The sequence below is a fragment of the Cupressus sempervirens genome, chromosome 11, assembly GCF_028749045.1.
Source record: "Cupressus sempervirens isolate cs-2001-9-10 chromosome 11, ASM2874904v1, whole genome shotgun sequence".
Lineage (NCBI taxonomy): Eukaryota > Viridiplantae > Streptophyta > Pinopsida > Cupressales > Cupressaceae > Cupressus > Cupressus sempervirens.
Genome location: NC_143128.1, coordinates 495,951,120 through 495,973,541, shown reverse-complemented (window position 1 = coordinate 495,973,541; position 22,422 = coordinate 495,951,120). Strand labels below are relative to the sequence as shown.

Here is a 22,422-nt window from a genome sequence, read left to right as displayed (position 1 = left end):
ATGCCACTTTGTTAGAGGATTTGGAAAATAGTTGTTAAGCTAACCCTATTAAGAGATTTAGTTCACTTCCTCAATGGTTAGAGAGTAACAATGAATTACCTGATTGCTAATGCAACTATATTGCTAATTTCAAATCTCAATTCTAGCTTGAATACTTGATCCTTCGTGATCAGATTAATCATTGCCACCCAACAAGGATATTCTTCTTGTCCTTCCAATTCACTTCCTCCAAGCATCTTCTTATCTTCCACGCACACTTACATACATTCAATCCTCAACTTGACCTTATACTTATAACATATACATTGTCAAGTTGGCTTGAATACAACTTACAACAATAATACTTCATCTCTTTAGTCGGCTAAAAACAACAAACAAATCCATTAAAGGAGTAACTAAGAACGGAGGGGTGAATCCATTACCACAAAAATAAATCCCAGATCCCTTAGATGTTAGTACAAAACAAAAAATCTACTGAAACTATTGTTACTTAGTTAATACATAGGCACTCAGTTAACACTAACAATATGATGTAACTTGGAAAGCACTGTATTAACAATTATAACTCGAAAAATAATGAACATGCATATCTTAAGATATTAGGTGTGATTAACCTTAATTAACTTAGTTGCATACATATAAAAAAAATAACATGAACATAAGTGATACCAAGATTTAACGTGGAAACCCAATTTGGGAAAAGCTACCAATTGCAACTAGTTACTATTTTTCACTCTTCTGAAGTGAGCCATATTAAGAGCCAACCCTATTAAAAGTTACAAAACACACTATTAGGTGTGACCCTATTAGAGGATTTAATCACCCTTTTAGGAGTGGCCTTGTTAGAGGTCTTTAGAAACTTCAATCTAGAAATGCCACCTTGTTGGAGGATTTGGAAAATAGTTGTTAAGCTAACCATGTTAAGAGATTTAGTTCACTACTACAATAGTTAGAGAGTAACAATGAAATGATCTGATTGTTGATGCAACTATATTACTAATTTTAGATCTCAATTCTGGCTCGAATACTTGATCCTTCTTGATTAGATTAATCATTGTTGCCCAACAAGGATATTCTTCTTATCCTTCCAATTCACTTCATTTAAGTATCTTCTTATCTTCCACACACTCTTACATACATTTAATCCTCAACTTGACCTTATGCTTATATCATATATATTGTCAAGTCAGCTTGAATACAACTTACAACAATAGTACTTCATCTCTTCAGTTGGCTAGAACCAACAAACAAATCCATTAAACTCAATATGCCGAAACAAGAAAATCCTTCATTAGCCGACCCAGCTTGGTAGACACTAACACTGAAATAATTTTCTTATGTTAACTAAGTGAACTTAGTTAACACTACAACTTCGTAATCTTCCTTTGGTAACCGAGTGCACTCAGCTAATACTAAACTTATGCGAATTGCTCTTTGGTGCCCGAGTGAACTCGATAGACATTGTCTTTTGAACTTGGCAAACACTGGAATGCTCGCCAGACACAGGAAACTATCTTCATCCCCTGAGTGAGCTCGACATACACTGATTGGTAAAGATATGACATTTTGTGTAACATCAATGACAATATACAATTGATCAATTATTTTCAACAGTTGCATGATGTAAGAAAAATTACTTTTGGAATGTTATATTGAAAATAGATCCTTAAAAAATTGGTCTAAAGTGATGCAATGCAATTTTCTTCTTTATTATTAATAAAAATCAAAGCTATTACTGAGGAAAAAATATACTTATAATAAATTAACCATAATATACTATTAATCATTATAGTTATATAATATTTTCTAATATAGACTTATTAATATCATAATATTGTACTTATAATCTACTATGTCGTCTACTACTAACATATGTATCTTAATATACCCAGATAAATTAGAGGAGAAGTAGAATATCCTTTAATCTCTTAAAATAGATATGTTAATTTATTAATTAGAGCATGTTTTCATGTCACTCCTTAGCTTATTTTGGCTAGTAGTGGTTGCTCAACTTTTTAAGGAAATAATTGTGGAGCTAGTGACCCCATAAATATATATTTTGCTACTTATTTTTAAGCAGAAAAATTGAAATGTAAATTAATTAATTGAATAATAATTTTACAAATAAAAAATAGAAATAAAATCTTAAAAAATAAGAGGGAAAAGAGTTTGTGGAGGCACATGGTATTTAATAAGCAACCACTACTTATTTTCAATCCCTCCTCTTTTCCTCTAGCTTAGGGAAGGTCCCCATGTGGCTGCTATGCTTATTTTGGTTAGTAGCCACTGCTCAACATTTCTAGCAGCAATTTGTGGAGCGAGTAGCCCCATGCTTATTGATTTTTGTTGCTGCTTATTTTTGGTAGGCATAAATAGAATGTATTAATACAATTCTAATAATAAAAATTGCAGAAAAATATATTGAGAAACTAGAGGAGAAATAAATGAGAGGGAAAATATTTTGTGGTGCCATTTGTCATTTTTTCCAATAAGCAGTTGGTGCTTATTTCAGCCCTTGTATTTTTCAATGCTTATTTTCAAAATTTAAGTAGTGACTATTCCACAAAAGTAGGGATAGATTCCAAATTATCCTTTTCTCGTGATTGAAAAATGTCTTATTTCAGCCCTTGTATTTTTCAATGCTTATTTTCAAAATTTAAGTAGTGACTACTCCACAAAAGTAGGGATAGATTCCAAATTATCCTTTTCTCGTGATTGAAAAATGTCATGGGAACACTCTGGATGCTTAAATTTAAGCACAAAACACACTTAAGCAGCCTCATGGGGACATGGGGTTAATTTTATTCGCTAAATAATAATTGTTCCACCAAAATAGCTAAAGATTCTAAATTATCATTTTTAGATAATTTAAAATGTCCATGAGAACATTTAACTGCTTAAACTTAAACACAAAACCTACTTAAGCAGTCGCATAGAAACACAAGATTAATTTTGTTTATAGATATGCAATTGTATTAATTAGTTTCTATAATTTAAGAGATCATGAATTTTTAACAATTATATTCTATAAGCTTGCAATATAAGAATTGTAAATTTTTAATAAAATTTATAGAAATATTTTATTTATAAATACAAATGTAATTAGATGTATAGAATCTAGCATTTTAACTAAATTTCAAGTTTTATTATATATGAACAATAGAATTTTGGTAAGTGACAAAAATATTTTATTTACAAATACATATTTTAAGTAATTTTCTATAGTCCGTCATCAAGAGTATCCACTTCAAAATAGGAAATAGGATGCTCTATGAATTATGGATCTTCTATTAGTTTTAGGGATATGCCTTGATATATTTTGGAAATGCCTTTTCCTTTTGCAAACTATAGAAGCAATCTTGAAACTTCCATTGAAACTCCCCTCCCAAGACCTAGGGATTGCCAGGCCATATCATGGCGAATTCAACTGATTGGTTGGAGAAGATAGAAGCCTACAACTAGAATTCAGCTGTTGGAGTTGATAATCTTTTCGCCAAATTTGCATTGGTGGTTATCCTAAATTCTAACTAACCTGTCTTAATCTAGCAGAATATTAAGCTAACCATTAGAGGAAAGCTATAAGAATGGCCATGAACACTGACCCAATTCAAGGGAACAGACAATCCAGCGCCAAAATGGTGATCAAAATTCATACTCTTCTGCTCTGTCTCTTATCACTCAATCATGTCTATGCAAGAACTACACAAGAACAAATGAGGGATTTTAAAGTTCATAGAAAAGGAGATTCTAATGACACGGAAACAAAATGTAATTTGTTCTCTGGTATATGGGTCCATGATTCCTCATATCCTCCGTACGAGGCTTCAGAATGTCCTTACATCATCAAAGAATTCAATTGCAAAGGAAATGGTAGACCGGATTCTGATTATCAGGAATGGACATGGCAGCCAAATGAATGTGATATTCCAAGGTTGAGTCTTTTATTGTTAACATTATCAGATTTCTACAATTTATTTGTAATAAAACTTTGTTTTTTGGGTTCGATTGTGTATGTTTTTGGATTCGATTGTATATGTTTTTACATTGATTATAGATTCATCATCATTGGGATGAGAGAATGCAAGAATGAAATAGCAAAAAAATGTGTTCAATCCCCTTTCAGTAATGGTTGAATTCTATTTCAGGTTCAGCGCCAGGGGATTTCTTGAGAAGCTGAGGGGAAAGAAAATAACTTTTGTTGGTGATTCAATCACCGAAAACCAGTTTTATTCTCTGATCTGCCTTATCCATAAAGAGTTTCCGACTACATTTGTTCCAACCAGTCAAAAGAATAATAAGTTCGTTTCCACCGTAAGCAATCGGAAGAATGGATTCTGCTTTCTGGATAATCTTGCAGGAAATTTTAATGGGTAATCGATCTTTAACAAGTTTGGTTGATTGTTGGCAGGATTATAATGTTACAATTGAGCTTTTCTGGGCTCCGTTTTTGGTTCAGCTTGAGATTGATGATGATGGGAAGAGAATTCTTCATGTGGATGAGATCCAAAAGAACTCGAGTCATTGGGCAACAGCTGATGTTCTCATGTTTGAGTCATCTAAATGGTGGCCAGAGCATTTGGGCTCACAAAGGTATAATCTTAATGAATCATTCAAATTGTTTGATCCTTTCACATTTTGAATCCATTTTCAATCATAAATTTTAATAAATCTTTAAAAAAATTATTTTACCTAAAAGATTAAAATATGACATTACTATCAGTATTCAACTATGTAGTTTTTGAACCAAATTCATTGACCTCTGTTTAATCAAAAGTGATTCATACAATCGTTTCATTAGAATGAAACTATAAAAATTCTTTCCAACTTAGAAATCAAGATATTAAATTGAATTCCTTTATAAAGTTGATTTACAAAAATTTGTTCATAAATATTCAGATGAACTTAATTTCATGTAGTTTCTAGAGTCCAAGGAAATACATAGCAGATGTTCTCTATATAAGTCCCTATGGTATTCTTTATTCTGGTTTTCATATTGATCTTTGTACTCTTTTATATATTGTTTTCTTTGTTTCATCCTACTTGATGGATCAACTAGCATGATTTCAAATATTTATGATGAAAACTTGTACACTTTTATTCTGATGATAGATTATTAAGTATGATTAGAAATGCTAATGTTTGAAAAATTGTACATAATCTTAATCCAGAAACACAACTGAACAATTCAATGAATGTAAAAAGTTGAAGACAGTTTTAAGACGGATGAACTATGGAAATCTTCTTACCCAATTAAGTATTTATTTATTTTTGACAAGCATTGATTGTGTTTGTTATGCAATAATTGAAGAATTAACATCAAATAGCTCCCACAAAACAAAGTTCCAACTAAATCTCTTTCACTCTATGAACAGATGGGACATAATCATGGAAGGCGATAAAAGCTACACGGACATGGAGCCACTGGTAGCTTACAAGAAAGCACTCACTACATGGTCAAAATGGGTTTCTTCAAAAGTGGATTCCCAAACTCTCGTCTTCTTCCGCGGCAGCTCATTCAGCCATTACAACAGCCACGGAAGGTAACTAAAAACAGGGCATATGGTAAAAAAATTCAATTTTTTTGATGCTTAATTTCTTCTCTGCAATCGATTGTATGTAGTTTCGATCTTATGATGGGAAACATTGAATCAATCCCAGAAATGAAATTAATCCAAATTTCCCTTCTTTCTATAACCCATTTCATTTCCTGATGAGATTGAAATGAATTGAACAGCTGCGAAGGTGAGGAGGAGCCAATTCAAGATCCGTCCTATGAGCCTCAGCCAACTGCTCATGCCGCCATACTCCACCAAGTTCTAAGCAACACTGAATTTCCAGTAAAATTGTTCAACATCTCAGATAATTCAGCATTTCGCATAGATGGGCATCCATCAAAGTACACAAATCTGGGAAAACAAGATTGTACACACTGGTGTTTGCCAGGCGTTCCTGATAGTTGGAACCAGCTGCTTTATACAATTTTACCATCGATATAATTAGTACAGATAGATCCCTTCATTCATTATATTTTTACTATTTTGAATCCGTTGTTCATGCGTGCAATGAATTTCGTCGTGAATTTGGGAATAAACAATAAAAATCTCAGTTTTATGCGTTTGTGGGGATCACACTGGTCACCGTTGTTTCTGTTTCTCTGGCTCGAGATGTCACGCTATTCCTTGTTTGGTTCCGTTAAATGATTTGTTGCCGGGTGTGGACCCACCAAGCAGGAATTCGGTCACATGGAGGGATGCATGCGACCGAGGGCTTTGCCTGTGGAACAGCTGGGTGCAATAATTTGTTTGTAATGGTAGAATACAATAACTCATTAATTAATTGTTAAGTTGAGAGTCACTCTTTATTATACAGCTGGGAAGAAGATATTTATAATAATAATATTGAACAATTGTCATAATTTATTTTAATTGTGTAACTAATTATAAGTTTAATCTTAAATAAAAATCTTTTTTTTATCAGCTAATACAAAATAAAAAATCTATTTTTTTCAGTAAAAGGGTATTTGGTCTATTGGTGAAGTTGAATGGCTTCCAAAGAGCCCCCACATTTAAAATGGTTGAAGATGGGATCATGCCATGACTAATTTGACAGAATGGATACTCCTTAGGTTGGGGTCCCATGGGCACCCACTTCCTTAAAAATAGAGTGGGTGCGATTTTTAGACATATTTAAAAAGGGAAGTGGTCCTATGGATTTATATGTAAATTTGTTTTAAAAATTAGCTCCTAAATTCAAGGAAGATGATTGTCTCATGAATTTTGAAAATAAAAATTATATTTCTTGATAAATTTGTATAGTGAGATTATTTCATTTTGGTGGGAAAATAAAGAGTAGGTTGTTGACAAAAAGGCAGAAATCTTCCCTAAGCTTGTGGGGATAAATCTAGTCCCACCCCATTTTCACCCACTTAAATTGAGAGGGCTAAAAATCTGGGGCTCCTATTTTGTGGGAAAAGATTTCAATTAAAGCTTTAGCCCCCTCTAAAACATTACCATGGAGCCACCCACTCCACAAAAATAGAGCCCACGCCCCTCCCATGGGACCCATGCCTTAGTCCTTGGTTCTTAAATTAAAGATGCAAAGCCATAGGACTAAACTTTCAACAACAAAAAATCTAATTTTAATTTTGATAAATTTATTATAATAATTAAATATATTTTGACAATTTATATCTAATATTTATGTAATTTAATTAGAAAAAGCAAAAAAATTATTATAAATTTTTAATAGTTTATGTTTGCACTCCATATGTGTATTTTAAAATTAGAACTTCCATAACATTTAAGCCATCTACTTAAATTTTACATTATGCAAATTGTTCCTTTTTATATAAAAAACTAATTTAAAAAAAATTTAAAATGTTAAATACATTCTACCATTAAAAAATATTATAAATAGGATAAAATTATTATAACATAGAAGAATATCAAATATATGTGAGTCTAATGGACAATTAAAACTAATCTAAGCCAAACAAATCAAAACAAACACTAAATAAGACTTTAAAAGTAAGCTAATAAAATACACAAGCAATTAAGTAAATGTAAACTCCAAACCTCCTTTGTTGAGGATATGGTTTTTGCTTTCATAGTTTGGCATGTGTGGTTAGCAGTTCAACATTCAAGAATGTCCAATGAATTCCATGATTTGAGAAATGTGATGGTGATAATGTAAAAGATGGTTGAAATTAATTGATTTGACATGCTAATGATGTTGAGATTGTGGTATGATGAGTAGAACTTGTTGAAATAATATGGAAATATGTGCTTGAGAGCTATTTGAGAGATTTGTTGGTATTGATGTGAACGTATTTCTCTATCTATGACAATGATGTAATGGAACTTAGGGAGTTCATTTGGTCGGTATAGCATGTATGTTGAAGATCAAAGTTTGTGGACTAAAAATTGGGCAAAGGCTTATATGCAGTTTATTCAGTTCAAATTTCTAAGGTCCACATGAAGATTTGAGTGAGTTATGAGTATTTGTCTTGAGATTGATTTCATTGTTGTTCAGAGGTAATAGACTCCTCAGATATATAGTGTTCCCAAAATCCACAAGGATAACATTCCTCTTAGACCTATAGTAGACACCATTGGCTCTCCAACCTATAAGTTGGCCTCATTCTTGGCCAAGATTAATTCCTTGTTGATTGGGAAATCTAATTCTTTCATCAAGAATTCCTTTTACTTTGTTGACTTTATTACAGATAATAAGTTGGACAGTAGTGACTTCTTAGTCAACTTCAATGTCGTGTCCTTGTTACCAAGATCCCAATACATGACGATATTGAGATTGTTAGGCACAAAACTAGCGTTCAAATTGCTTCCTTGGTTGAGTTATGTCTAAGGTCTACCTTCTTCTCTTTTCAAGGTGTAATTTATGAACAAGTTGATGGGGAAGTCATGGGTTCCCCGCTCTCACCTATCATTGCTAACTTGTTCATAGAACACTTTGAATAGAAGGCTTTGCATTCCTTCCCACTCAAGCCAAAGTGGTGGAAAAGATATGTGGATGGTACCAACATGTGTTGGCCCCATGGCCAAAAAAAGATGGAAGAATTCCATGAACACCTCAACAACCTAGATCCTTTTATTAAGTTCACAAAGGAGATTGAGTTAGGCAACTAGCTCCCTTTCCTTGATATCTTGCTTGTCAAAAAAGTAGATGTGACGCTTGGTCGATGGGTGTTCCACAAATCCACCCACACTAATTGTTATTCGCATTCCTCTTCTCATCACCACCCTAGTCAAAAGATTGGCATTCCTATGACATCCCATACATTTGCGAGATGAACAAATATTTCAATACTAGAATCAAGGAGCATTGCACATATATTAGGCATGACCAAGTCATCAAATCTTCCCTCATTGAACACTTTTCCTCCACCAACCAATATATATGTCTTGACAATGTTCAAATCTTATCTAAGGAAGATTGTTGCTTCAAGTGAAAAATCAAGGAAGCCATCACAATTAGCAATCACCCCTCTAATCTCAATAGGGATGAAGGGTGGATATTGAGTCCTTCCTAGCAACCCTTGTTATCTTCCCTTAGAAATTCCAGCCCATACCCCTAACTTGCATTGTTACCCTCACCCCATCCCCTACTCATTTTCTCTCCTTTTACTCTTCTTTGTTCAGTTTCCTAATCTAGTTTCTGTCTCTTTGTTGTTGTTCTTCCTTCCCCTTAATTTCCCCCCTTTTCCCTCAGAGACTAGAGTTTCCTCTTCCCACCTCGAGTTGGGTCTCTCTCCTTCTTTCCTTTCTTAGTGGCTCTTTCCCTTTTTTCATCTTTGTTAGGTGATTTATTTGGTTATTTTATGTGGTAGTGTGTCCTCATTTATTTATTTTCTATGTGCTTATGTCTTTGGTTTTTGTTAGCCTTGTTTGTGTTTCTCTCTTCTCATCTGTCGTATTGTCATCTTTTCTCTTATCTTTGGGCCTTTTGTGTCTTGTGAGTGTGCTTTATTTCTTTTTTCTTGTCTCTTTTTTGTTTTTATCTAGTTGGATTCTGTGTTTGCCTCACACACACACACACACACACACACACACACACACACACACACACACACACACAAACACACACACACACATATATATATATATATATATATATATATATTGTACACTACAAATGTGTCACACTCTAAACCATTCTATCCCAATGATTCCATGAGTTGGAATGTTTGGATACCAGCTTAGAGCTCCCTATCCACAGAGTGCAAGAGGCTAGTATTCAAGCATGAAGGCTCTCAGCTAAGCCTTAGAAACATGCTTCTTGCTAGTAAACCATGCAACGGGAGGTTCTTTGAGACAAGAGCAACAGTGAAAATATCTCAAGGAATCCCTCAAGTATGTAATGCAAGATGGAAGACTAAACTAGAAGGGAGATGCAAGATGTAGCTATGCTAGAATATGAATGAGAGTGTTACAATACTGTTATTTAAACTATGTGAGATAGATTATTGCAAGGAAATAACTAAACTAGCATGTAAGTATGAATCTAAACTAGTGTGCAATGGTAATGAGAGAATGAGACAAGAAATGAGAAGTTCTCCACAAAGCTCCAAAGAAACCTGTTAGAAAACCTGCAGCATAACAATATTCAAATGAGGGATGGATCCTTTGAGGGGGAAAGCTCTCTCCCTTTTAAAGTTGTACGAATGGGAGAGATCAAGATGAAGATGGTGGATGATCAACGGTGGAATTTGAAAAAAGGAGTGATCCATGTGCACACACAAGTCAACCAATAAAATATAAGTTGACTTGTCACATAAGACAAAAGTCTCACAAGCCTTTTCTTTTAATTGTAAAATAGAAAAAGGACTTTATGTGTGCACTTTAAGTGGGTTAGAAGAATGGGGTCTTTTATTTAATTAAAAGGGGACATGTTCTTTTAATCAAATAATGAACTTGGGATAGCATAGTCAAACTATAGGTTATAGTCAAATTAATTGATTATTAGCAATTTGGCCTAGGTAAGTGATTAAATTAAATTAGCCAAAATGCTGAGAAGGGGGCTAATAGTCTAGATGACCATTTTTAGGTGATTACATTTTCCCCTCTTTGACTAATGCATGATCGATTTGGGAACACATTATGTCAAAGAAAATCGAAGCCAAGTAGGCAGTGGTAGATATGGATGTCTGATTCCAAAGAATGAAATGCAGAAATAGATAGCAAGTCCTAAATGCATAGCCTGATAGCGGTAGTACTGAACACTAGGAAGATGATGTTAGGATCCAAAAAGAATTCTAACACCTAGCAAAGCGAATAGATCGAGAGCAAGTGATAAGGTCAAACAAATGCTCCTAAGAAATAGATAGCTATAACAATCAGCAATAGAGTATTTCTGCCCCCTCGGGATCAAAATTGAAATGAGGTAAGAGGATGCAGAAACTAGCTAGACATGAGAAAATTGAGATATAACAATGTCCGCTATGACAGATAAATGATTAGAGCCCAATAATGACTATAAGAAAGTGATAAAATGCCCCAGTTTGACTAGAGTTGACCATGAAAGACACAGTGTAAAATTAGGTCAAATCTAGTAGAAAGATGATTTTAGACATGAAAAGGTTGAATTTTAGTAGATATGAAGTATGGAAATGATGAAAACATGAAGAAATGAAGATGCCCCAGCGATGATTTGGAGATTAGACCTCAAAAGGTTAGCTAACTGCTCAGAAGAAGGAAAAATTTTAAAATGCAATTTTGACCATCAAGATGAACTTGGATTTCGATTTTGATCTTGAAAATGGATCCAAGATGTCAAAATTAGCTAGGGGTGCAATTTTTGTGCAATTTCGAGGAGTTTAAAAATTAGGTCAAAATGAGGTTGGAGGCTATAAAAGGGGTCCAAGTGTCATTTTCACTATTCATTTGTCTTTTTTTGATTTGAGAGATTTTGTGAGTGGTCCACATAGCATCATGGCTCAGGCGAACATTCCTCTTCATCGACACCATTTCGAGCCCGGCCGGTTGCACAACCGGCCAAAGCGATATGGGGTGCCGGTAAGTAATTACTTTTTTATCGCTTTTTTGAGCTTTTTCACATGTTTTAAGGGTTTTTTGAAAAAATTCATGCAATACTTTTAAAGTATCGCATGGGCATTGAAATACTGTCGTGCAATACTTTTTTTCAAAAAAAGTATCGCACCGCTTAGCGAAATGTGTCACTATGGCTATACCCAAATGTCGCATGGAATGGTGTCAAATATCACACAATAAAATTATGTCGCAGACCTTCAAAAAAAGTGTTGCGCATGTAGAGTAGTGTTAGCACAGATCTGGGCTTGGGAACACATCGTTGTGATCCGACTGCAGGTGCAGCCACGAGAGCGCAGCCAGCCTTACATTTTTGGGTACAAAGGGTTCATCCCAGAGAGACATAGTGGAGATGTGAACTACTACCAACGCATGTTTGATGAGCTGACTGCATTCACATGGCACCCCTACCGGGAGTGTGGAAAATGGTCAGACTCATGGGAGCTTGATTATGCTAGATATAGCAAACCACTGGTGGGTCAGAGCGCAAACATTGTGGAGCGGTTTGTGATCACTCACGTATGGTGACAGTTTGCAAAGCGGCAGGTGATATCAGTGGAGACCACCACCTATGCCCGGATACGCACATATGAGGGATTGGGATGGCTACCGATGATAGACTATCATACAACAGTTTGAGATATAGCGGTGCTAGTGGCGACTCCCTGGGATTATCGCCCAGATGTGGCAGATGCAGGGGCAGATGCAGGGTATCTTTATGAGATGCAAAGACACTCGTTCCCTCAGTTTACAGATCTAGATGCAGCACGCGCAGGAGTGGGATGCGGAGGCAGCGGGGGAGGAGGAGGCGACGGGGGAGCTAGAGGCAGAGGGAGAGGGAGGGGGATAGGTGGTAGGCAGATGGAGGGGGAGAGCTCCCAAGTAGGGCAGAGGAGGACGTGAGTGCAGATGGTGTAGGAGGAGGAGAAGGAGACATCAGAGTTTGATGATGATGATGGTGAGGAGGAGGAGGTGCCCTTGAGGATCGGCGAGCGGTGAGGATAGAGGCACCTGCAGAGCAGCCAACAGGAGGAGAGGACTAGGGTGCAAGGATCCATGCCTTGGAGACAAAGTTGCAGGCAGCTCGGGTGACTATCATAGTATGGGACTAGCAACTGATGGATGAGTGGGCACAAGCAGATGAGTTGTGCCGAGAGCGGGATACCTCAAGGCTAGAGGCAGCGCATCATGGTGCATGAGCTGCATACTATTACGTTGCCTATAGGGGTGTGGTACCACCAAGACAGGGTCTTCTTGACTATTCAGAGTGAGCAGGTAGATCAGAGGGCGTAGTGTAGCCACTGAATAGGAGATAGGCTCCTCCACTAGGGCTAGCACCAGCCACAGAGGGTGGCAATCAGACATGATGTCGAATGATAGCTATGTTTTGATTGGACCTTATGTATTTTTGAGACATATATCCAGATTTTGGATCCCATATTTGTATATGTACCATGACACATTTGATATATATATGAGATACTGGATTTATCGATATTCTTGTGTACTTGTCTCAAAATGTATGTTTCAGCTTTCATGTGGTGTTTTAGTTATTGTTTTTAGCTCATGTATGTGTATATGCTCATGTGTATTGATTTTGATCTCTAATATGGATGGTAAAGACTTAAATGTTTTATTGAAAATATGTGACACTTGGATAGATCGTATGTGATGTTTTTGGATTAACCCCTTGTGATGACAGGATAGCAAAGAAATGTAGTGAAAGATTAAGGAGGTGAAAAGACATGAAGAAGCGAAAGATAAAAGTAGCTAGCAGATATGTCCACAAAGAGAAAAAAAAAATGAAGAGAGAGCTCTTCCCACGTGTAGGAATGCGCAACTAGATTAAAAATGACATGAACCTAAAATGCAAGCTAATATGCAAAGTGGTTTACTAGCAAGAAACACATAACATTTAGACTCTTAATTTCATCATTGAGCATTTATTAGGGACATCATGAGATCATACAACCATCACTAGTACAACTATGAGGATATGAATATGATTGATATTAGATAGGGATGTGGAAATCCAATCTAAGCATCAGAGACATGTAAGTCAAGACAACTATGCGATTAAATTCCCTAAGTTTAATTTAGCAAGATTACACCTGTATCAAGGCATAAGCGCTAGGATAAACCCTGAGTGCGGTCTTGCAAAATAGTCAAGGATGATACATTTGTAAGTCAAAATGTTGAATAGGACAAGCATAAATGCTTACAACACTATAGACAAACAAAGTATACCCACAAGCAGAAATCAAGAAAATATGTCCCATGCCCCCAATCTTCTAGTCAATGACATCCTTGAAAGACTATTAGGGAGGGAACACGTGGCAAAGAAATCACGATAGACAACACACAAAGTAGATAAAGATTAGCATAGCTCAGTCGTTTAAGTGTTAAAGTGCATGTGTGTATGTCACTTGGCCATTTCTTCAAGACTTGATTCTGATAGTGAGAAATATCGCGACATCGGAGACAGTAGGTAAACTATCTGAAAAGTGTTGAAAAACACTAGATGTCAAGGTGGGAGAAGTGTTGAGAAACACTATTTTGTGAGTTGTCAAAGAAACCCTAATGCACAAGAATACCTCAATAGGCTAAGTAGCTATGCCCCCTAGATGAGGACAAGAAACAATTCCAAGCTAGGAAATGTGTAGCAAAGTGGATGATTGAGACTGATAGACATAGGTGCGAGGGTTTCAAGTAGTGCCTGTTTCTAGGTTTTCACCACTTGATAGATTTTTTCAGGGCTTTTTTCAATTTTTTTGTATTTTTTAATTTTTTTAATTTTTTAGTGATACATCAAAGCACCTATTGCTTGGTTTTCACTAAGATGATCATTTTTTTAGGGCATTTTCTGATTTTTAGGATTTTTTCAAGATCATAGATATATACAAGATAGCTGAGCAGCAAGTCTCTAAGCATAGAACTTTTTTAAGTGTAGGATGTTGATAGGTTCTGCAAGCTCTTCCCCTTCAGGAGTAGACAACTAATAAGCACCAGACCCAAATGTTGCTGTCATAATGTAAGGACCCAACCAGCTAGGTTCAAATTTCCCTTTCTGCTCTCGATGTTGTTGATTTTTTGGATTCTCTCTAAGCACAAGTTCACCTACTTGAAACTCACGAGGATGAACTTTCTTGTTATACTGAGTAGACATGCACTTCTAATAAGCCCTCATGTGATCAAAAGAAGCCTTACGACGTTCATCAAAAGTCTCTAATTCCTGTACTCGCATAGCTCTATGGTCCTCATCAGTTATCAACCCATGTAAGGAGACTCGCAAGGAGGGGTTCTTGACCTCTAATAGGAGAACAGCCTCAGAGCCATAGACTAGAGAAAAGGGCGTAGCCCCTATAGGAGTATGAATAGAGGTTCTATAGGCCCAAAGTGCTGGATTTATTTGCAAGTGCCAATCTTTCTCAGACTTGTGAACTGTGCGGTGTAGGATTTTCAGCAATTTTTTATTAGAGGCCTCAGCTTGGCCATTCCCTTGGGGATAGTAAATAGAGGACCGGTGTTGCTTAATTTGAAACTTTTTGCATAACTATTTTAAGTCCTTATTCTTGAACTACCCTCCATTATCCGTAACAATAGAGGATGGGATACCATATCGGCAAATGATGTGATTCAATATAAATAGGGCAACATGTTTTCCTGTAGCAGCAGATAAAGGTACAACTTCAACCCATTTAGTGAAATACTCCATTGCTGTGATGATGAATTTATGACCGCTGGATGAGCTTGGATGAATTTTTCCTACCAAGTCAAAGGCCCATTGCTGAAATGGCCAATATGTCACAGAAGAGATTAACTCTCACCCAGGAACATGTATCAAGTTGCCATGGAGTTGACATTTTTGATAGGACTTCACATAGCGCACAACATCAGCTTGCATGGTGGGCCAGTAATAACCCGTCCTAAGTAGTTTTCGAGCAAGTGCAAGGCCATTAGAATGTGCCCCACAAATGCCATCATGGACTTCGGAAAGTGCCTTCTTGGACTCTTCTAGCTCTAAACACCTAAGCAACGTTCCATCTAGACCCTTCCTATACAAGTCACCAGAGCCCAAAGTGTAGTGTGAGGCATTACGAAGGAGTTGGCATTTTTGGTTGCACGTGAGGGTTTTGGGAATAACCTAATCACACATGTAGGAGAAAATAGCCGCATAGCGGGAGGAATCATGACCCACAATAGTGAAAATCATCTAGTTATCCAAGGAATCATAGGCTGAATGACGCAGTTCTTCCACTAGGCACTCAAATCGCGATTCATGTTCTTGTAGTTGGAGGATAGATGCTAAGGTGGCCATAGCATCAACAACCTTGTTTTCTACTCTAGGAATATGTTGGAATGTCACAAAAGTGAAATAGTTCCTTAGAGCATCTATCAAATTTTTATAAGGGATCAACTTGTCATCCTTTGCTTGATATTCATTATTCACTTGGTTCACAACCAGTTGAGAATCCCCATAGATGTGTAGCTTAGTTATTCACCATTCAAGGGCCATTTTGATCCCATTTGTTAATGCTTCATACTCTGCAATATTGTTTGTACATGGGAACAATAGTTTTTAGGACTTTGGGATCGTATAACCATGAGGGGAAACAAACAAAACCCCTGCTCTAGCTCCATTTTGTGTATGGGATCCATCAAAAAACATCTTACATGTTCTCTCAGTAATGTACATGATCGAGGCATCTAGAAACTCAATTTTCATAGGTGCTACATCTTCAAGTGGGAAGTCAGCCAATTGGTTAGCTATGGCCTGTCCTTTGATTGCCTTACGTTCGGCATACTGAATGTCAAATTTGGAAAGAATCATCATCCATTTTTAGCAAGATGACCAGTAAGTGTAGCTTTACTTAACAGATATTTTAAAGGGTCTATCTTAGAAATCAAGTGAATTGTATGTGCCAACATATAATGCCAGAGTTTTTGGGAGGCAAAAACTACAGCAAGGCATGCCTTCTCTATACTTGTATAGTTTAGTTCACAAGCCACCAAAGTTTGACTGATATAGTATATGGCTCTTTCTTTACCCGTTTCATCACTTTGGGCTAAGAGTGCTCTTAGAGAAGAATCCGTAGCTAAAATGTACAGGATCAAAGGTTTTCCCAGAATGTGTGGCATCAAAACTGGAGGTTTCTCCAAGTAGCCTTTGATTTGATCTAAAATTTGTTGGTAGTCACTGTTCCAAATATGGGTAGATCCTTTATGCAAATTTTTATTGAAAGGTTGAGCCTTATCAGCTAATTGAGAGATAAATCTTCTTATGCATTGTAGACGTCCTTGTAAGCTAACTTATATTCTTAGGTGGAGGCATATCCATGATAGCTTGGACCTTTTCAGGGTCAACCTCAATGCCTTTTGCTGAAATGATATAACCTAGCAATTTTCCAGAAGTGACACCAAAGGCACATTTTTTTGGATTCAGCCTAAGTTGGAATTGTTCCATACGGTCCAATATCAGACTAAGGTCTTCGAGATGTGTGTCTCATTTTTTAGATTTAGCCAGTGTGTCATCAACATAGTCTTTCATGTTTTTATGCATCATATCATGAAAGCTGGTTGTCATTGTCCTTTGATATATAGCGCCAACATTTTTAAGCCCAAAAGGCATGACATTCCAGCAAAAGGTACCCCATGCACATGTAAAAGCTATCTTTTCTTGGTCTGTTGGAGCTATCTTGATTTGGTTATACCTAGAAAATCCATCCATAAGTGAGTACATCTCATAACCCGTAGTCATGTCCACTATCATATCAATGTTTACTAGTGGAAAGTCATCCTTGGGGAATGCTTTGTTGAGATCTCTAAAATCAGTACAAACCCATATGGATTCATCATGCTTAGAGATAGGTACAATGTTGGAAATCCACTCCACATAATCAATGGCCCTAATAAAGTTTGCATTCAATAGTTTTTCCAACTCTGTCTTGACCAGTAGGGCCACATGTGGATGCATTTTTCTCAACTTCTGTTTGATAGGCTTGACATTTGGTGAGATTGATAAGTGATGCATGATGAGATCTGTATCAAGCCCTAACATATTAGAGTATGTCCATGCGAAATTGACCTTCTTGTCTTGAAAGAATTGGGCAAACTATGTCTTTTCTTTGTCTGACAAGGATTGAGCTACAGGGATAATCTGAGGACATTCTTCTGTACCCAAGTTGATAGGCTATGTAGGCTCAATGAGAACTGAAGATCTATCCTGGAAATAGCTTGGCAGACTACCAAGTACCTCATCCGCAGGTGCCTTAGAGAGGTTTTCACTATTAGATATGCCTTTATTTTTACTTTTTTGAGGATCAAACACCACCACAATGTGGTTTTCACCATCTAATCGCTTATTTTTCCTTTTAATTTTTTGACTGAGGTACTTGATATTTGATTTCATCATGTTAACTGCGGGTTCACTAGTGGAAGAAGTGATAGGTTCAATGGCATTCAGATAACAAGCGATCTCATAGTCATTTTGGAAAGACCGTATTTCAGGTCTTTGATTTTGGAGAGAGCAATCTATGAGATCTGGGTGAATTAGCAAGAGTGAGGAGGAAGTTTCAATATGATTGACATGGAAGGAGTCATCTCTAGTGACTTGTGAAGTTGAGCCTATAGAAAATGTCACAAAGGAGTCCAGCTCAGGAATAGTCCTGTAGGGACGAGTGTGATCCATTGAGACATGTTGTGAGTCAAACTCATCCGACCCTATACTAGACCATTTGACTACATTGGGTTGGGTTGTATAGGTGTGAATGACATCCACCCCTAGCTCACAAGATGCATCAGAGAGACTTTCCCACTCATACTCATGAGAATCTATACTCTGATCCCTAGCTATGAGACGGGCAATACTCTACCTAATTCATCCTCTATTTATGTCCTTAGAAGTAGACCCTTCTTGTTCCTGTTGTTGCGAGGTAGAAGCTTCTTCATTATTAGCAGTCAATATTTCTTCTCCCCAAAGGAGGGAAGTGAGAGGAACAAAGTCTTCGTCTTGTGAAGTGGTAGCAATTACTGGAGGGTCATCATCCTCCGATTCACTAGACATGAGCAATCTTCGATCACAGGTTGGTATATCATTATTTAGCCCAAAGCCTAGACCAACAGTGTCTTGAGTATCACGACCTTGAGTGTGACTTAAAGGTTCAACTAGAGAATTCTTACAACCATTTAAGGACTCGTGGCCCTGGTAGCCCATTTTTGCTAGAAATTTATAGCCTTTTCCATATCTTTTGGGAGAAATAGGAGTAGTCACTGTAACTTCCTTGTCTTCCTCTTCTCTGTAGATCCAGTCCTTAATGGCCTGTTCTTCCTTCTCTGCTTCTAGAGGTAGTGATGATTGCACAAAAGTGCCAAAAAGTATCATAGCGGAAGCAAAAGGCTTCTTTGTAGTAGTTGGTTTCCCATAGGACTAAGGGGAAACTAGTAAGGCAACAATAGAGTCCAAAGTGTACTCGCCTATGCCAAGGCTCATCATTTTTAGTTTTTGTTCACACTCTGTGAAAGATGGTGTCAACTCGTGAGATGAGTGATTATATGGAACCAGTGTCTCAGCAGTAGATAATGTGTTGATAGACATGGAGTTGTCGCCGGGGAAAACTACTTCAGTACCATTGAATGGGAACTTGATGCACTGATGGTACATGGAGGGTACTGCTTGCATATCAGGAATCCATGGTCGTCCCAACAACAAGTTGTATGCAAGTGGTATGTCTAAGACTTGGAAAATGACATTCTTCTCAACTAGACCAACTCTGATTGGGAGTACAATTAGACCTTTATAAGGCCTTTCAACCTCATCATAGGCCTTTATAGTGATCTTTCACTTAGGATCGATGACAAATTCAGACATGCCCAACTATTGGATTACATTAAATGAAATGATATTTAACCCTGCACCATTTTCTATTAGGACTTGGCAGACACAGGTACAAAAGATTTGAACTTCGACATGAAGAGCAAGGTTATGGGGATGATTGAGAGCTCAATCATCTTCTTTAGAAAAGGTGAGATAGTGAGGCAAGGAGATGTGGTTCACCATAGCTTGGAATCATTCTGCATCAATATCTGTGGGAATGTTGGCAGAACGTAAAGCTTTCTCAAGGATATCCCTGTGCAAAGGAGATAACTCTAGCAATTCGAAAATGGAGATTTGTGCTTGTGTGCATTGTAGTTGGCTAACAAGATCATAGTTGGAGATCTTGGAAGTAATTGGTTTCTTAGATGATGAAGCCTTTTTAGGGTCATGAGCAACTTTTAGGACAAACTTAGATTGCCCCCTAGTAATAGCATTAAGTGGTTCACTCTGAGAAGACAAAGACTCAACCACTCGGAGTACCACCTTGGGTCTAGTATCAGTGTGGTCTTGAAGAGTGGATCGTGTCCTTAAGACCACTTTTGGTTGTTCATCTTCAGCATCATAATTTGGCCAGTTGTCATTGTTGGAGCTTGCCATACATATGTATTCAACGGGCTCAAGAATGCCTATAACATTATCAGTGTCAGCGTAAGCATAACTAATTTTGGCATCATGATTCTTTTTGGTAGCTGCCCTTGAGGTCTCACCCTTTTCATATTTGGGTAATGGTTTTTGGAAAGCCTTATGATTAGCATTTTTACCAAGGCCATCTGTGACAACTTTGCCAGCTTTGATGAGGTCTTGAATTACATCTTTGAGTTTGAAGAAATTTTTTGTGTTATGTCCTTTACTTCGGTGATAGCTACAAGTATGATCTTCTCTCCACCATGGAGGTCTAATGGGTGGATCATAAGGATGTGAGTTGTCTGGTAAGGTAACCAATTTTTTTGCAATTAAGGTTTTTAGAACCACTTCATAAGGTTCGACCATAGGTGTGTACATACGTCACTTCCTCACAAATTTAGAGCCTTTGTTAAAGGGTTGTGGCTTTGAACCTTCTTGTTGTTTTTTTGCATAGATGGCATTGGAAAGGTTAAACACAAGCTCCTTAGTCTCAGGAGTGTCCATTACTCCATCATTGACAACATACTTGTTTTTGTTCCAAGGTTTGCTTTGTTTTTACTGTTTCCATTGTTAACTTTATCCTTTTTTATGACAATATCCCCTTTCTTGATAGCAACATCCTCAATGCGATATGCGCTCTCAACCATGGTGTTGAAGGATGTGAATAGTTGTTTTCTAAGATCAAGGTATAGCTCAGGTATGAGTGTGTTGACAAAAATGTCAATTTTCTCGGCTTCAAGAACTTGCTGAGGGTACCGTGAGTATAGAGTTCTCCACCATTGGAGGTATATGGCAAAAGGTTCCCCTGATTTTTGTTTGATTTGGCATAAGTCCAAAACAGTCATAGGATGTTGGATGTTGTATGAATATTGTTGTAGAAAGCATTGTCCGAGTTCATCAAATGTCTTAAGAGGGGGACTCAGTTTGGTAAACCATTCCATGGCTTTTCCTCTCAAACTTTTGGAGAACAGACGCATAAGAAAGGTGTCTTCATGCATAAAGTCCATGCTAATAGCATAGAAATGTCTCACATGGTTGTGAGGGTCACCATTTCCATCATATTTGTCATACTTAGGAACCTCTATATCCTTAGGAAATGGTAGCATGTATAGATTCCTATCAAATGGAAGAGTGCAAATTGATTCAACAAATGATGTTTTAGGTGGCTCTTTTGAAGTTTACAGTTGTGAAAATTGTTTCCTTAGTTCTTGTATTTCTTCCCTTAAGATTTCAGCCTCAGTGGGCTCTTGTTTTGGAATTATATGCTCAACATCAAAACCTTGAGGGAGTTTCCATCCCCTAGCTGCCATGTATCGAAAGTATTGGTCTCCATTTTCCTCTAAAGCTCTCAGCATTAGTTTTTGGGCAAAGCCATCTTGTTTAAATTTGATCATGTCTTCGCTAGTTACTTCTTCATCACTATCATGATGGGATGGTTTAGGTGGTGAAGGACATGTGCCAGCGGTAGCTCTAGGAATCCTTGGTGGCATGTGATTGCCATCATTGTTCTCAAAAGGATTTCGAGGACAAGTTCCTCTATGTCCTTCATAGCGTGCCTTATTTTCAGTTTTAACTTGTTGGTTTTCTCTTTCCATAGCATATATAGCCTCCAAAGTCTTTTGGGTTTCACGTTCTTGTGCTTCTAAGAAACATTTAATTTCATCAGGGTGTACATAGTGACTATACCACTCATATCCTTAGGTGTCTCAGAGGGTGTGCCAAATGGATTTTCAAAACTATAAAGTGGGTTGTGCCGAACATTGGTCATTTATGTTTGAGAAAATTCAAGATTCTTATCACAAGGTTGCTTGTGAGGACATTTGGGTGGTGTTTCCAATTGCTTGAAAATGAAAGGCATGTGGCTACCGTTACCAACTTGATATCTAGTTGTGACCAACATGTAAAGAGTTTTCTTTGTTTAGTAGGACAAGAAAAGTGAGCTAAATTTGAAGCTTTTATGATCAGGACTAGTCACTTGTCAAAATGTGATAGATGGCTTGTCAAACAGTGCTCAAGATCTTATAGCATGGGTGACTCGAGCCGAGTGGATGAGCAAGAAGCTCAATAGTGGATAGCTAGAATAAAAAAAAATAGCTAAATTTTGACAAGTGATTCATCAAGATGTTACAAGACTTACATTCGGCGGACTAAACCCATCTTTTCAACCTAGGAAGAATTCTTCACACACTGATACGTAGCTAGGATCAAGGGTGACCAACGTGACGCTCCTTAGACCAAAAAAAATCCAATTGTAAACTCTGTTTTTGACCCAAAGTAACTCTAGGTGATATTTTCTTAGAAGGAGGGCGACATAAGTTTAGCATATAGTGTCGCGCAACAAAATTTTAACATGGGTGCGAC

The 22,422-nt window shown here is 37.0% G+C and overlaps 1 protein-coding gene across 1 annotated transcript; it reads left to right on the top strand.

Annotated features, from left to right (window-relative positions):
• The first annotated feature begins 3,601 nt into the window (after positions 1-3,601).
• On the top strand, positions 3,602-6,117 carry LOC149530540 (protein trichome birefringence-like 40). The gene is made up of 5 exons (XM_089809371.1): positions 3,602-3,931; positions 4,146-4,311; positions 4,409-4,590; positions 5,373-5,540; positions 5,735-6,117. Exons 1-5 carry the CDS (start codon positions 3,636-3,638, stop codon positions 5,994-5,996), a joined length of 1,074 nt encoding a protein of 357 aa, XP_089665497.1. The 5' UTR covers positions 3,602-3,635; the 3' UTR covers positions 5,997-6,117.
• Positions 6,118-22,422: the final 16,305 nt, after the last annotated feature.

Coding starts and splice junctions, on each gene's coding strand:
- LOC149530540 (XM_089809371.1), top strand. CDS start 3,636: ATGGTGATCAAAATTCATACTCTTCTGCTCTGTCTCTTATCACTCAAT. Junction 3,932..4,145: donor AATGAATGTGATATTCCAAG/GTTGAGTCTTTT, acceptor ATTCTATTTCAG/GTTCAGCGCCAGGGGATTTC. Junction 4,591..5,372: donor GAGCATTTGGGCTCACAAAG/GTATAATCTTAA, acceptor CTCTATGAACAG/ATGGGACATAATCATGGAAG.